The following is a 17340-nucleotide window of genomic DNA, read 5'->3' on the forward strand; positions in this document are numbered from 1 at the left end:
AAGGCTCTCTATGGTTTAAAGCAGGCTCCTTGCGCCTGGTATTCTACATTCTCCAGGTTTTTACTATCTCAAGGTTTTCTTAATAGTCAGTGTGACAATTCCTTATTCATTCAAAGGACTTCTTCAACTATTACTCTTCTTCTTGTATATGTTGATGACATTTTGGTTATTGGCAATAGCTCTTCTCATATTCAATCTCTTCTTGCTCAAATGCATACTGCCTTTGCCATGAAGGAGCTCAGGGATATTTCCTATTTCTTGGTTATATCTATACAAGCTTATGGTGATTCCTATTTCTTATCTCAACACAAATATGCTTCTGATATCCTCATTAAAGCTGGTATGACCACTTGTAAGCCCTGCAATTCCCCTATGTCATTTAAACCTTCTCTTGCTCCAAATTCTGCTCTTCCATTTGATCAACTTGAGCTTTATCGCAGTGTTGTTGGTGCCCTCCAGTACCTTATTATCACCAGGCCTGACTTATCTTTCTCTGTTAACCAAGCTGGTCAACACATGCATGCTCCCACTATTGCTCATTTTGCTGCTGTCAAGAGACTGTTAAGATTTGTCAAAGGGACTTTAGCACATGGACTCACTTTCAGTCCTAGTTCTTTTGAACTTCAGGCCTTCTCCGACTCGAACTGGGCTGGTGATGTTCTCGATCATCGCAGTTCTTCAGGCTACTGTGTGTATCTTGGGTCCAACCTTATTTCTTGGTCTGCTAAAAAGCAACCAACTGTCTCAAGATCCTCAACCGAAGCTAAATATTGCTCTCTTGCTCACACCACAACTGAGCTTACTTGGTTAACCATGTTACTCAGTGAACTTCAACTTCACTCTCATATTCTTCCTATCCTTTGGTGTGACAACCTGTCTGCTATTGCCTTGGCTTCCAACCCCGTGTTTCACACTCGTTCTAAACACATTGAAATGGATTTGTCACTTCATTCGTGAAAAGATTGCTACCAAACAGCTACTTCTCAAATACATTCCTTCTCTTGATCAGATTGTTGATATCTTCACAAAGCCTCTCTCAATTTCACGATTTCACTATCTTCAAGCCAAGCTTCTGGTCTCTCCCTCTCCCATCAGCTTGCACGAGGGTGATAAGGATTCTAGTGCAAAAGCACCAGCCACAACAGCCACAACTTCAGCTTCAGCAGCAGCTTCTGATATGGCTTCTCCAGCAGTCAAGAACAGAGCTTCAGCTGTTGTGTCATGTAGTCAGTTAGGAATTGGTTAGCTAATTGTTAGGAGTTTGTTACACTGTTAGGAGTTAGTTATCTTCTTAGATCAGCAGTAGTTTACCTTCTATAAATACGACTTGTATGTACTATCAAGATTAATAATAAGAAATGCATTTTCCACACTCTTCCTTTCGTATCTACATTTCCAAACATGTGTATATTAATGTATTTATAGATAATAATATATGTATGTGATGTTAAATATATGTGCATATGTATAAATGTATCATAACTTGTATTCACACATTTGTTTTTAAATCGTTGTTCAATTTATTTTGTTTAATTGATTGGTCCTCTATACAATACTATTTCACAGAATTTGTTCTTGAAATCCTTCTTGACTATATTGATTTTAAGTTAATCTTCTCTCCAAATGTTTATCATTCAAAATATATCACTCAAAATTTCAAATCTCATTGAAAATAAAAAATAAAAAAATATGGTGTAGGGGATGAAGGAATTTTAAAATTTTGGAATACGTAGAGGCACCATGCGTCGTATTCATTGAGTTCATCTAATTTTAAGAGATTTTTATTTATCAAATAAATTCCTATTTTATATAGGATTGACTAATCTACATATATTCATTCTCCTAATTTTGCTCCCCCAATCCCACTCCAATAATATGGAATTAGGGGGTTAAGGATGAGAGAGAGAGAAAGAGAGAGAGAGAGAGAGAGAGAGAGAGAGAGAGAAAAAGAGAGGGGAGAAGGAGTGTGAGACTACTTCACATCATTCTTAACAACGTCATTGGGGTTGAAATTAGGATCCTCAATTAAGAGATGTGGCATCTCTCTTAAGAAAAATGGATTTTTCATTAGTTTCAAAGGATTAATCTAAATTTCTTAATTTTTAAATTTTTTTTAAACTTTAAGAAATATACATGGCACACAAATATCAGTCCATCTAATCATATCTATGATTTTGAAATTTAAAAACCTTAATATAGAAATTTAAAAAAAAAAATCCATATCTAATTTGAATTTTAAAAATATTTACTTCAAAATTTTATATATTTATTTTTGAAAACTAAACAGTCCATAAGAATTTTTTAGCCGTCAAAATATTTATAGAAGATTTATTAATTAAAAAAGAAATTTCGCATGGCTCATGTAAACATAATTAAAAAAATACATAAGCAGTGCAAATTTTTATGCCACGACAAAAAATACATATGCCGTGTGTTTAACCATATATAAGTCTTCTTTTAAAAATTAAAAATTAAAAATATGTGGTATAAGCTATACATGGTAAAAACTAATTGGTCTATCTAATTTTTTGTAAATTAAAAATTTTGTTGATGGAAAATTAAAAATAAAATTTTAACCATATCTAAATTGCATCTAATTTGAGATTTAAAGGAAGCATCCAAATAAAATTTATTTATTTGTATATTTAAATAGAAAATATGAATGAAATTTTTTAGCTTTATATAATTGGACAAACTTTAACATAGAATAAGCTAAAATTGAAAAACTTATAGGACAAAACGTATTTTTATTTAATTATAAATATAATTACTGTAATTTATTAAATTTTTTTCCATCTTTACCAATTAAATTATAATATCTATTTTTTATTAAGAATTTAGAAAATACAATTAATGGCGTAACAACTACAACACACACACACACACATACATTCTAATGAAATGTTTAAAAATTAATTCATTCTAAATTATTTTTCTATACATTTTAAATAAATTTTATATTATTATTTAATTTTAGGATAGAGATTTGTTTAAAATACGATTTATTTCATGTGATTTCGAAAATTATATCTCACCTCTTGAAGTTTCAAATTTCATAATAAATCGCTCATTTTATTAAAAAAAAGTATCAAATCAATTTTTAATAATATTAGAAATATATTTCAATTAATAATCCAAATAGTTTTATCATATGTATAGGAGGAATTGAGATATTTATAATTTTTCAAATTATAATGAATAATTCGTATTTTAAATAAAATTTAAAAGATATATTTATAATTTATTACTAATTTTAAAATTAATTTTAAGTTTTTTTTTGGGTGAATAAAATTAATTTTAAGTTATTTGTTCAGTATATGCATAACGACATATGCTAATATAAATATATATACTAGCTAGTTTGTGCACACGTTGGGTCGGGTTCACTGTAAACCCATCAACCGAACCGAATGTATCAGGTTCATGTTTATCTTGGCCGATTTCGACCCATTCTGATTCGAAACTGTCTTTCCTCAACAGAAATCAACGGTTGGTTAAGGTCGGTTTCGACAGCATATGCATACAACACAAAAAATAGAGGAGTTAAGGTATAGACAAAGATTCCAACGACAGTAGTAGTTTGAGGGGAGATCGGTGATGGGGTTTCGAGGGAGAAGATCGCAGGGTAGCGAGATTTGAGACCAAAGAAAGATAGATGGTGTGAGGGAGATCAGACTTGACAATATGATTCATCACCACCACCAGTCGACCACTATGATTCATCACAATCGTCGGTCGACCACCACGATTCTTCACCACCGTTAGTTCAACAGTATGCTATGTAAAACATTGCTTATAGAATTAAGAGAGATCCAAGTGAGAGAGATCTTTGATGGGGGTGAGAAAGAGTAGGTTTAGAGAGAGAACAACGTAGGGATGAGAGGGAGAGAGTTATGCAAATTGATGAGGGTTGGTGAGGATTAATTTGTGAGGTGACTTGAAGAGAGAGAAATGAGGGGTTAGGATAGGTGATGAGATGTTTGGCAGATTTGTGAGACATAAAATGAGAGAAAAAATGACGACAAGCTAACAGTGTCTTAAAGACCAACAAATTTGTTAAGGTGTAATCTTGTAAACCAAATATAGTTTGACACTTGTAAAATTTATATTTAATATATAAGGTGAGTGTTTAAAAAGTTATTATTTTAATAGGTTATTTTAGTTTTTGACTATTTTAGGAGGTTAAAATTTGTGTGTTTAAGAAGATAGTTGAATTTTTTTGTAGTTGTATGTGATGTTTGTAAGAGAAAAAGTAAAATGATTATAGATTTGATGTGACATTTTGTCTTATTGACTATTTTAACCTATTTTGCCTTTTTGTACTATTTTAACCAAAAAAAACTAAAAAAAGCTCTTCCCAAACAACCCAAGATATACGGTTGGTTTGGTTTTAAGAATTTTCTGATCTTTAATTCGTTGGCCGACGGCCAATTCAAAAAATTCAAGGTTTGTAATTCGTAACTGACCCTAGCAGCAGTCGAAATCATGCAATATTCCATCAGCTCGGTCGGTTTGAATGGATTAATTGGTTGATTCGATTATTTGCACAGGCCTAATACTAGCCATCAGTAAAGACCATGAAAACTTGTGAGGAATAGGTGTATCACATAATAATAGTAGCGGTAGTAGTAGTACTTACCAAAGAATCTGGCAGTTATTTCAAGGAGCAAGGATCTTCTAAAGTTTTTTTTTTCTAAGGTCTCCTAGAGTGGTGCATTGTGTGGTTGAGATTTAATGACAAGTCACATCAATTTTTCAGCATTAAATCTCAATCATACAATGCACCACTTTAAGAAACTTTAGAAAAAAAACACTCTAGGATCCTTGGTGTATTTCAAGATACATAAGCATATCCAACTCCAAATCCGATAGCTGTAGGTTGTGCTCCTCACCTACTCTCAGAAAATAAATCAGAATCTCCCTCTGACCATAGGCAGCGGCCAAGTGAAGTGGTAAATACCCGTCCGAATTACAAATGGATAGCAAGCTTCTGTCTTCTCCCACTAGAAACTTAGCAGCCTTTAAATGACCAGCAATTGCAGCTTCATGAAGTGCAGTATTCCCCTCTTTGTTCACTCTTCTCAAATCCACCCTTCCAAACTCCACTTGATTCTTTATAAATTCTATTTTCTGCTCCGACATAACCCCTACCATCAGCGCCGTATCCTTGCTTTCTGTTATGCTATCTGTCTCTGCTCCTGGATGTGACTTGTAAAATTCTTTCACTCTCTCCCAATCGCCTTCCAATATTGCTCGGTGCAGTGGCCAGTATTGGCTCAAATTGGTTTTTTAATTTTTTCAAGTTAATCTCAAACACGCATACACAAAAATGAGATTTAATTAAAAGTGGTTAAGAATGAATGGAAATTTATAGCATTGTCAACTTACGATGACCGGTTTCATTTGATGCGGGATTGAATTCGCGAGTAAAGAACCTTGTGGAGTTGCCGGAGCTTGTTCCCATTTTTTTATGTTTTTCTAAACTCTTCCTACCACTCGAATATATTATTGATATTTTCTACCTCAGTTTTATTTATATATTTTGGTAAATCTATTTGGAGATTCCCTCACTGTCATCTTATTTAATATTTGAATAATATTGGGACCCCAAAATTTATAACCTCAACAACCCCTAATTAATTTATAACTACTCATTATATATATATATATATATTTAATTTTTTTCTCTCTCCCTCAAAAAGGGTAATGATACATCTCACTACAAGTGGTGCTCTAAAGTATCACTAATGAGTTGGCAAGCACTTTAAATAAAAAAATAAAATAAAAAATAAGACACAAGCGGTGGACCCTGTCCACTGCCACATCACTAGTGGTGCATTTAGAGTACCATTTTTAGTGGTCCCGAGCATTGTTGCCCTCACAAATGTGTGTGGGGGAGTGGAGTCTGGGTCGGGGTGATCATGGTCCGGATTGGATAAGATTGGGATAAAAGCAGGGCCAATCTGTTATCTACAAAAAATTAGAACCAATCCAATCCATTTAAATCATGAAACCAATCCGAACCAATCTATTTAAATACGGATTGGATCGATTTAAGACCACGGATTTACATAATTAAATAATAAATATATATATATATATATAATACTTTAATTTCATAAAAACATAAGCATAGCACTATATTAGCTCCACAATAGTAACATGTCTTTCTATAATAGAGATATATTGTTCTAAAATATAAATAATCATAAAAAAACTAGTTCCACAATAAGTATTTAGATCATTACAAATCAAAACTAAAAACTAACAAACAAAAGTAATAAAAGAAGACATTATGCGTGTTTAGGTTTATATTTAGGTTTTATATGGAATAAGAGAAAATACTATACGGGAGGGTATATAATAAAAATATAAACTATTTGTATACGGTTCGGATCGGTTCCAATCCGGAACCGTAGGGTTCAATCCGGAACCAATCCGTAGATTACGAATTTTTAATTCTTCAATCCAAAACTAAACTACGAATTCAAAAAATCAATCTAAATCTACCAAATTGAACTAAACTGCAACGAATTACGAATTTTACCCATTTTTTTGCTCAGCCCTTGGTCCGGGAGTACGTATCAAGGCTGTTAATATCTATGCTCAGTTTCGCCTACAAGTCTGTTTACTTTCCAAAAGTCAGCCGCACACCAAAAATTAGATAAAATAAACAGTATTATCATTTATGTTTAAAATTTAAATTTATTTTTAGATTTAATGATGTGTACTCTATGAAAATATTTGAATTAATTCTCTCTCGAATTTATTATATAATTATTAATCAATTATCTTACTATCACATTATTAAATTAAAAAAATAAATTTACAAAAATAAATTTATATATCATTTTCTTAGAATAAAATATCCCCTCGTAAACGAAATTCTACAACACCACACAAATATATGGAAAATGATACAACTCTTCAAGTCCGAGGCACACCGTGTGCTGCGTCCACTACTACAAATATAGATAAAGATCACACTTTTTTGGTGTGATGTATGTTTTTTAATCACACCTTTTAAGTTTTATTAAAGTGTGGTCTTTAGGAGTGTGATTAAAAATGGTCATTTTTAATCACACTTTTTAAGTGTCATTAAAAAATGCTTTCATCACATCTTTTAAGTGTGATTAATAATATTTAGATCACACTTTTTAAGTGTGATTAAAAACATTTAGATCACACCTTTTAAGTGTGGTTAAAAACATTTAGATCACACCTTTTAAGTGTGATTAAAAATATTTAGATCACACCTTTTAAGTGTGATTAAAAACTTTAGTTCACACCTTTTAAGTGTGATTAAAAACTTTAGATCATACCTTTTAAGTGTGATTAAAAACATTTAGATCACACCTTTTAAGTGTGGTTAAAAACATTTAGATCACACCTTTTAAGTGTGATTAAAGACTTTAGTTCACACCTTTTAAGTGTGATTAAAAACATTTAGATCACATCTTTTAAGTGTGATTAATAACTAATAAAACCTGTGATAAAAAAAAAATTGACATATTTAAAGAATAATCAATATTATTTTTGCACGCGCATTTGAATAATGTAATACACACTATATACTATATTTCGAATCACAACCATATATTGAATGAAATAATATCATATATTTCATAAATGAAAGTTTAATGTTTAAAAGTATATACAAAGAAATTAATAAAAAAAAAAATTAACTTTGATTACATACATTAAAAAATAAAAAATAAAAAACTTGAAAAAAATAAGTTCTTGAATTCTTTGACCATATTTTGCATCTCTCCAAGAAATTTTTGACCTGAAAAATAAAAAAACAAATTAATTTAAAAACCGCCAGAAGCATATGAATAAACTTACTAATTAATTTATAAACTTACATTTAGATCACACCAAAAATAATTTAATTTATCCAGTTGTTAAACTGCCCCCAATAGGATTGATACCTGGTGGCCTTCTTTTACAAGAAGTCCTGACAAAAACACACCAATAAACTGAGTCCCTTCCATTATCAGGATTTTCATAAGATAATCATTAGATATTGAAATGCTAGAAACAACATATTCTGAATAATAATCATCATCCATCTAGAAAAATACAATAAAGTCAATTAAAAAATAAGATGAAAGTTGTGATATCCAACGCTGATGAAAATTCTCGAACAAGATTAAGGTCTATACTCGATAAAACGAGCCCATAATTTATTCATCATTCTGAACAAATAGGATTTTGGAGTTAGTTAACTAAATCTCACATACTTACTTGGGGAAGGTAACAAATAAAAAAATGGGAATAAGCATCACAGAGTAGAACTAGACAAAACCCCTTATGCATAACAACAAATGTTAACAGAGCCATGAATGATATGTATAATTCTAAAATTATTAAAAATTATAGGATGGCTAAAGAAGAACTTGACATAAACAAGGGGATTTATATTACGAATTGCTGAAGGTCACTAGAAACATTGACTACAAACTTGAGAGTGACTAGAAACATTAGCTCGCTCACCCTTTTCTTCTATAGCTTCATCTTTAAAAAGCTTCTCAATCTAAACAATGGCCCAAGTAAGAACATAAGCAAAAGGAAAAGAAAGAAAGAAAGGAGCAGATTTCTCATCATTCCATTCGATGTGTCATTGTCTAACATACCGCCATTAGAAACAAATAAAACAGACAAACTTTGAAACCCAAGTGCTACCACAATCAATATCTGAAACAAAGAGAAGGAAACACAAGATATTAAATCAAAAGGCAACAAGAGAACTTCACAGGATATTAAGTTTGTGGAAGTTAGGAATTTAGAGATTTACTAGTTTAATTTGCTATAAGTTGCTGGTAAATGTGAAGATTGCAAGTTTATTCAAGAAGTTGTTTCTATCAGATAAAGCATTAAAAAATAAATAAATAAATTTAACTCCTTTTACTTTAGCCTCGTTTCCTATCTTTTTTTATTTCATTTTGCTTTCCCTCAATAAATCTAAGATCCAAACATGGCCTAAAGTCACTTTAAGGATTCTATAAACTATAAAAAGGCAAAGCACAATAAAGAAAATTCACAACCTTGAAATATCAGTCAAAGCACAGCAGAACATTTGCAAACTTAAATTATATAAATATTTGAACAATGAAAAAAGATGCAAATTCAAGATGAACCTTAGGTAGAAGTACCTGTTTCTGAAGATTCAATAAAGTCAATATTTCTTTTCTCAACTCAAGATACTCTGCACATACAGCTTTGGTTGGAACCTTTGGTTTTAAATTAACCTATGAAAAACAAGGGCATGATTGCTTATTAAGAAGCATTTTAATGGAAGACAATGTGTAAGAAGTGACACCATAAGATAGCAAATTCTGAAACATCGTCCTTTCATGTTTAGAAACATCTAATGAAGAACAATATGTAGTAAACATTAACATGAACATAGTTTGCAACTCTATACAGCATTTAAACAAAGTCTCTTACATGCCAAATAACATATCACCAGTCTGGAAAGCATTTAATTGCCTTGTAAAAGCATATGTAAAGCACTGTAATAATGATTAGATAGTAGTTACATTCACATTCTTGGTATCTGTAGAGTCACACCACCAGAGCAATCATTTTCATCATCTTACTGCTATCTTCCAAACTAAAAGCAACAAATTCCAAGACCCTAGTAAAAATCAGGAATATTATAAACTGTAAATGCAAACTGCATCAGTTTCACTCAATTTTTCATTCAACAGCATGATTCAGAACATTTTGGTGGGAAATCACATCAAACAGTAAGAATCGAATCGTGAATCACACGATTCTAACCACCACACAAACAACTACATGCACTATAGAACCAGAAGCAGAGCACTTCCCTATAGAAAGGCAAGAAAAGTAGATAGACATACTTGCTGGGGTTGTCGAAGGGGCGCCTGCTGCTGTGACTCTATCTGTGACTGGATAACCTGCATTTGTTGATGAGTTTTGTTGCACAGAATTCCTCATACTATCCTTCACGAGCTCTGCTAAAGCCCCAAGATTACTAATGATGGAAGGGGAAAATACGTAATGATAGAAGGGGAAAATAGGTTAGATAATTGTGATGAGAGGGAGAGAGAGAGAGAGAGAGAGAGAGAGAGAAGCCAGATATATAACAACTTTCAAGAAATGACAGTTCATGAATCAAAACTTAACGAGAGAGACTAATGAAGTAAACGTAGAAAGAGTCACAAAACAAATGATACATGTGAGCACATTATCATGCACATAAAGATCCCAAACATGCATAACATACCTAAAATAGCACAACATTGATTCCAATTTTCCATGGACAAAAATCATATATACCTAAATAAAGTAACATAGTTCACTATTTGATACCAGATTTGATAAAATTTAAACCAGACCAAGCCTGCCTAGAACAGAATTCAAGGTCAACCCAAGAGGAATTCAAACAAATTGCTTCCCATATATACTGCATAAATAATTTTTTTCCACCAATATCCTACTTCAGAGTTCATTTCTACTTTATCAGAAATTCAAAGCCAATAGTCTACTAAACAAACGTAAATAAAAAAAACCAATCAAATTCAAGCTTATAACATAAAAACAGCTTCACTCACCTATACCCCGCTGTTTGAAGGAACATCTTGAGTAGTTCGATGGCTGAGCACTGTTTCTGTAACTATCAGAAAGGACTTTCAAGATACAGCCTAGCTTACCAATATGACAACTCAGCAACTGAGACAAGACTTCCATTGGGACTTCTGAAGAAGCTTCAAACCCCACATTTGTTAGCACACGAGCTATCACTTTTCTAGACATCTCTGATGCTTGCTCTTGACTGAGAAGTTTCCTGTTTCCATGAGATCCATTTTTTCCACGACATTGATTCCCTCATTGTTCCATGCTCAGGTATTCTGGTCTAATACCAAGCCTCTCAATCATAATAGGGCTCCTTGTCATAATTTGGGGCAGCATATCAAGAACACCATTAAAATCCACTTTGTGGTTTTCTTCCACTCGGTTTATGTGAGGAAGAGCACTATCAGGGACACAATTAAATGGACACATCGTTTCAGGGAAAAAATATGTATCATCATCAATTGCATCATTGTCATTTAAAACCGAATTTCGGAGCATGTTTGATCCATTTTCTAACATGGGATTGCCAAAACCATTAGTTTCATCTTCCTTAAATGCTACTCGTCTTCTCTTATGCTTCTTGAGGGTTTTAAGATAAGTAGACATCAGCTCAGGTGTACGCTTGTCTGTTTCCCGATCCCCAAATGATAACCTATATGGTTTAGTAGCTTTATACCTCTCAAAAAACTGAGTATACCATGTTTCTATCAATTCTTCATGCCTGAATATCTGGGCCATGTTGTCCATATCTTTTTCACGATATCTTGGTCCAATACCAATGGCTTTAGATTGGAGCTGCAAAATTTGTTAACAATATGAGTAAAATGACTCAACTATAACAGAAGTGTGAAATTGAAAACATATCATTTTAATATGCACTACTTGTGATTCCAGTACATAATAGTAATAATTACATTGCATAATGGCCAGATAATAGTTTTCGAAAGAAGTCATCATATACATCTTTCCAAAGCTATTATCCGACAAATTGCTGTACTCTCTATCCAATGCAATTAGTACCATTATGGGCTGGACCCACAACAATCACCCCCTCTAGTCCATAGAGAGAAAACCACCACGTAACATTGTAATTGAAGCTCATACCGGCCACTTTGTGCAGAACAAAAACTTCTCTTTAGGGACAACTTTAGTCATCATATCAAGTGATTTTCTCAATATGAATTTTATTCAACTTCATAATCCTTCTACTCTATGTTGATGGCATTTAATAGCGGGACATGATGTGAAGATGATTAACAAGCTGAAATAGGAATTATCCAAGACAATTGACCTGTAAGAGTTAGGAGATGCACGTAAACTATTAGGAATATAAATAATTTGTGACAGGAAAGCTAAGCAGTTGTGGTTGTCACGAGTGAAGTATATTGAATGGACGCTTGAAATGTTTAATATGAAAGATGCTAAACCTATAAGCACAATTATATATAACTCTTATCCTTATGAGATTAGGTGAAGAGTCTAAAATTTGTCTTTATCATTATTTCATAGTTTGGCTTGCAAGAAGAGCTACAAAGGAACAATTCTACCTATTCACCATCTAGAACATTATTAACACGAGTTAAGATCTGAATTTTAAAATTTATACTCTTCTGCATAGTTTTCGTAACCAACAAGCTCACTAATGGACAGGTGCCTGGTTCTCCTTGCCTGGACAGAGTAGAGGTATCAGGCCTATCTTTACATGATTCAGACCTTAGAGGTTGTATCATGAGTGCTGCAAAGTTAGGTATTATACTTCGGAGGGTGTATCATGGCATAACGTAGTTACATAGATGGTAGCTACGATATCTCTCAACGTGTCAAGTATTTGATCAATGACCCTCTATCTCTAAGATCAATTAAGGAGTTGCATGTTGGTCGAGCGATGCTCCTGGTCGCTCCTTGGCATACCCTATGGAAATGAGGTATGATGGTCCATGGTCGAACAAGGGCTCATTTGGGCGAATTGGGACTCGAGGGTGCCAAGCCACAGTGCTTGTTGTTGAGCAGACTGGTTGAGTAGATGAGCTTGCCTCAGTCTATACCTTAGACTCTTCATATTTTGACTCATTCACCGAGTGCTTGGGCTTGCTAGAGCACCGAACGCACTAGAGAGCCGACCGACCCCACTCAGACTAGATATAAAACCCCACTTGCAAAAAAATGATATTTGATATGTTAAGCATCAAAGATGCCAAGCATGAGTTAATACTATCACAAACAAAATGGAAGGCAACCTTTATTCAAGCTAAGCCCAGCAAGTACTCACTACACTCAAAGCTAGTAACTCGGCTTAATTAATAAGGAAATATTTTCTCAAATTTTTTTTTTTTTGAAGATCTTTATTTAATTGTGACCTTTTGCCATATCCTTGTAAATGCAAAAAAATATTAATCCTAAGAACATATATGTCAAGAAAAAGGGATGATCAATGACAAGTATGATGCCAGTATGCAAATTGTATGCCTTCATTACTCCAATTTTATGCCATATTTCACAGGGGGAAAAAAATGATCTTAATGTATAGTCAGTAACAAACAGGCATTGAACCCAAGAGCAGAACCAAGTCAATGCACAGAATCAAACACCATGTGCACATGTAGGACCCACTATATTCAAAAAATAATGAGACCACCATTATTTTTGGAAAAGATGGGACCTACATGAACACATGATGCTTGCTGTGTGAATCCATGAAGGAGGAGAAAAAAATCTTGTCCAATTATATATTAACAATATTACAAAATACAAACTCAATTCTAAGATATCAATCAAGTAGCTCATTTTAGATAAATAGATATGGATATAACCTGAAAGGATTTGAACATGATGATCAAGGATGGAATTAGTATTGATATTCAAATGGAACTAAAATGGACGAATAATAAGAGTTTACCTTTGATATTATGTAGTCAATCAGATTGAATTAGTATTGCTTCATCCTATTTGTGCATTCAATGAAGTTGTCTTAAACAACAAACCATCAAAAATAAATAAATAATGAACTCGCACTCCTATCATACAAGCCAAACATTTTTAAAAAAAATAATAATGAACTACAATAACTTCTGAATATTTTTTAGATAGCGGAATGCTATCATTTTCTTTTTATAATAAGATTTTATTTGAATAAATTTCAAGACTTAAAATAGTAAAAGTTTGATTATCATCACGTTGCTATTATAAAATTTCAAGAATAAAAAAGACAATCTAAAAAATCTAATCAACATTGTATAACACATTGAAGTGGACAGATGTATCAATCTAAAAGAAGAAATGCCAAAGAGAGGGAAAATTTTGGTTTATCTCTTTGTCTTGACTCTTGGGATATTTATTTATTTTTTTCACTATCTTTTTTCAAGAACCGTCTAAACTTCCAACTAACAAGTTGAAATGATTTTTCATTATCTCAGTTAAAGTATCAGCCACCCATTGTTAGAGGCTTGCTACTTCAATTAGGCACTATGTTCTTCAAATGGATCTCTTAGCAATTAGCATTATGCATTAAGATGAATGAGGAAAGCATTGATCATCTGTTTTTACATTGCCCTATAGCTGTGGCAGTATGGCAGGTTGGCAGAGGATAGCTTGATATTAGCTTCATATGCTTGGCTCCTTTTCATTGATCAACAGAAGCAAACAAAAACATGAATATCAATCGAAACTATATTAGGAAAAAAAATGTTTAAATTTTAGATTTGATATATTAGATTGGGACAATTTGTGTTTCAATCTCACACTATGTCAAAGCACTGGACATAAATTTTACCCTGTTATTACTAACCAAGACCCTCACTATCAATTATCTCATGAAAGCCTAATAAACCATTTTTTCTTTTATTGCCAATATATATAGATATATATAATATGCATACATCATAGCACCATTGATATAGCTTTCTCCATAATTCAAACCTTTGTCATCACAAATTGTCAAATAACTGAAAATAATTTTTTTAAGAGGCATTACAACAAACACCAATCATCCACCACAACAGATACCCATTTCATCATTACTTATAAAAATAAAAAATAATAAAAAGAAGAAGAAACAGTAGCAGCTAATTTCAACAAAGATGATTAATAAAATAATAAGATTAAAAAAATAATACGCAATTGCGTAGTGATGGCAAGAATAAAGCAACAATTACAATCAGAACAGATTACAATCAGTTATAAAAACTTTATTGTTTTCGATGTTTTCATGAAACGAGTTTTTTGAAACTCAGACAAGTGTTTAAAATAGTCCATTAAAATGCTCTGTTTCTAAGAAATTCGCTCGAAAATATAGAACAAAAAAAAAAGATAAAAATTATTTCAGAAAATATAGAAGAAAAAAAAAGGATTCAAAATTTGGTTTTTACTGATTCCTCATTTTGCTATTTGCTCATATTTAGGTCATTTGGAAAGAATGAAGTAAAATCTCACTGGTACTGCCTAATGCGAACAACTAATTGGCTTCGATTGGTGAAATTTAACAGTCCAGAAACCTGTTAGGGCTGTCAGGGTGAAATTTAATAGAGAAGAAGAAGAAGAAGAAGAAGAAGAAGAAGAAGAAGAAGAAGAAACGTCGAAACTAACCTGTTAGGGCTGCAAGTCGAAGCTATGTTGAAGAAGAAGAAGAATCGAAGCTCTGTTCAAAAATAAGAGTCGCAACTTTCGTTTACCCTAAACCGATTGATGTTGAACAACTTTAGGGCTATGCGAGAAAAACATAGATAGATATTAGATAGCTTCAAAGATTCGGAAAATAGTTTTAGATTCAGAAGAGAGAGAGAGTGAGAGGGAGAGAGTGGAGGAGAAGAAGCAAACCTAGTAGTCGATTGGTTCAGTAACCCTAGCAACCAAAGAGAAGAGATGAGATGATCACCCTAGCAATTGATTTGGCCTTCATCATCATCAGATAGAGAGAGAGATTGAAACCTTGTGATGTTCCATCAAAATAGTAATTTTGGGGAAAAAATATTGGCGCCCAAAATTTCATTTTAGCGCTTTTTTCTTATTTATTTATTTATTTACTTCCATTAGAATGTGTGATTAAAGATATATATATATATATATATAATCACATTTTAATTAGAAAAAAAAAATATATAATCATACTTATTTAAAAAGTGTGATTAAAAAGTAGTAGGGTATATATAATCACACTTTAATTAGAATGTGTGATTAAAAAAATATAAATAATCACACTTTAATTAGAATGTGTGATTAAAAAATATATATATAATCACACTCATTTAAAAAGTGTGAATAAAAAGTAGTAGTGTATATATAATCATACTTTAATTAGAAGGTGTGATTAAAAAATATATAAATAATCACACTTTAATTAGAATGTGTGATTAAAAATATATATATAATCACACTTATTTAAAAAGTGTGATTAAAAAGTAATAGTATATATGTAATCACACTTTAATTAGAAGGTGTGATTAAAAAAATGTATATATAATCACACTTAATTGAAAAGTGACATAAAAAACAAATATTATCACACTTAATCAAATTAAGTGTGATTAAAATATCAATCTAATTTTTTTTATCACACTTTCAATAAAAGTGAGATATTTTTTTTTGTCAAAGTGTGATCTTTAACTATTTTTGTAGTAGTGGTCATACATACGTGGCCAGCCTCCGTAAAGCTGTTTTCTTTCTTTAAAAATGGAAATTCTTTCTTTTATAAATAGATATAATTTTTTAAGGGGCAAAAGTATATATAACTCTCAATCAAAATTTTTTTTTTATACTACATCAATTTCGGACTGAGATTCTCTCAATTATAAAATTATAAAGGAAAATTTCTATTATACGATCAAAGGATTGTGAAATAATCATGACAATTAATCAATATTTAAAATTTACAAAGAATCATTACAAGCCTTTAGATTTTTAATTTAGAAAGAAATATTTACAAGTCTTTGAATAATGGATATGGGGACACTGTTGCGCAGCAGCGTCTGCTGTGCGGTAATTTGAACCCATTTCATGACTCATTTTGATAATCCGAATTGTTCATATTTTAGAATACGTCAAGTAGAACATGCTTGCAAAAAATCAAGTTAATCCGATATCGCTTAAGCATTCATCCACTCACATTTGTATTCAAGCTAAAATACATTTGTATTTATTTTGTAGATACAAATGTGAGTGGATGAATGCGTAAACGATATCCGATTAACTTGATTTTTTATAGATATATTCGACTTGATGTATTCTAAAATGTGAACGGTTCGGATTATCAAAATGAACCCCGAAATGACCCCAAATCACCGCACAGCAGACGCTACTGCGCGGGCTGCGCAGCAGCGTCCCCACTTCCTTGAATAATGCAATGGAGAACTCCCATTATAATTTTAAAATGGAGAGAATCATAATCCATCAACTTCTGCCATGACAAAAAATTAATGATATTACCATTAATTAATATTCTTTACCAACATATTTTAGTATAAAAAAAATGAACATATAATTGAAGATATTTTATTATTTGTGTTAACTTAATTACAAAAAAAAGAAGAGATAATTGTTGAAAAGTCCAACTTAAAGAGGGTATAAGGTATTAAGTCCAGTGGATATTTTTATTGGTGAGAAATCCTCTATTTGTGAAATACTCCGATGAGAAGTCCTTTTGTTTGTGTTTGTTTTGAAAGACATTTTATTTTTCAATTTTATTCCTTAATTTTTGTCGTTGGCTTTTTTTGACTATCTGTTCAAATTTATATCTATCTGTTC

At 31.9% G+C, this 17340-nt stretch overlaps 1 protein-coding gene and 1 long non-coding RNA gene across 6 annotated transcripts; both read right to left on the reverse strand.

The window, feature by feature from the left end:
* Nucleotides 1-7606: 7606 nt before the first annotated feature.
* Nucleotides 7607-11326, reverse strand: LOC145802042 (uncharacterized). Of its 4 annotated transcripts, none has more exons than XR_014344259.1 (4): nucleotides 10584-11326; nucleotides 9870-9983; nucleotides 9156-9251; nucleotides 7607-7957 (listed from the first exon to the last, which is right to left on the reverse strand). XR_014344259.1 is itself a non-coding variant. In XM_082894375.1 (4 exons), the coding sequence occupies exons 2-4, from the start codon at nucleotides 9930-9932 to the stop codon at nucleotides 8506-8508; spliced, it is 351 nt and encodes a 116-aa protein (XP_082750501.1). In that variant the 5' UTR covers nucleotides 9933-9983; nucleotides 10584-11326; the 3' UTR covers nucleotides 7964-8505. The 4 variants fall into 4 exon arrangements, 3 of the variants coding, with proteins under 3 accessions (XP_082750501.1, XP_082750500.1, XP_082750502.1); XM_082894375.1 differs by lacking the exon at nucleotides 7607-7957 and adding an exon at nucleotides 7964-8697; XM_082894374.1 differs by lacking the exon at nucleotides 7607-7957 and adding an exon at nucleotides 7964-8697 and having other exon boundaries at nucleotides 9870-10003.
* LOC145802043 (uncharacterized) lies at nucleotides 11325-15521 on the reverse strand. 2 transcript variants are annotated; one of them, XR_014344261.1, is made up of 5 exons: nucleotides 15418-15521; nucleotides 15187-15304; nucleotides 13502-13547; nucleotides 11710-11896; nucleotides 11325-11400 (listed from the first exon to the last, which is right to left on the reverse strand). It is a non-coding gene; the product is annotated as an uncharacterized LOC145802043 (long non-coding RNA). The 2 variants fall into 2 exon arrangements; XR_014344260.1 differs by lacking the exon at nucleotides 11325-11400 and having other exon boundaries at nucleotides 11502-11896.
* Nucleotides 15522-17340: the final 1819 nt, after the last annotated feature.

This window comes from Camellia sinensis, chromosome 11 (assembly GCF_055761805.1).
Source record: "Camellia sinensis isolate YWXY chromosome 11, ASM5576180v1, whole genome shotgun sequence".
Lineage (NCBI taxonomy): Eukaryota > Viridiplantae > Streptophyta > Magnoliopsida > Ericales > Theaceae > Camellia > Camellia sinensis.

Excerpts from the sequence above, each read along its gene's own strand:
- LOC145802042 (XM_082894375.1), bottom strand. The coding sequence starts at position 9,932 with ATGCAGGTTATCCAGTCACAGATAGAGTCACAGCAGCAGGCGCCCCTT. Across the intron at positions 9,252-9,869 it reads CCCTTCGACAACCCCAGCAA|GTTAATTTAAAACCAAAGGT; the intron begins GTATGTCTATCT and ends TGTTTTTCATAG. Across the intron at positions 8,698-9,155 it reads TATTGAATCTTCAGAAACAG|ATATTGATTGTGGTAGCACT; the intron begins GTACTTCTACCT and ends TCTTTGTTTCAG.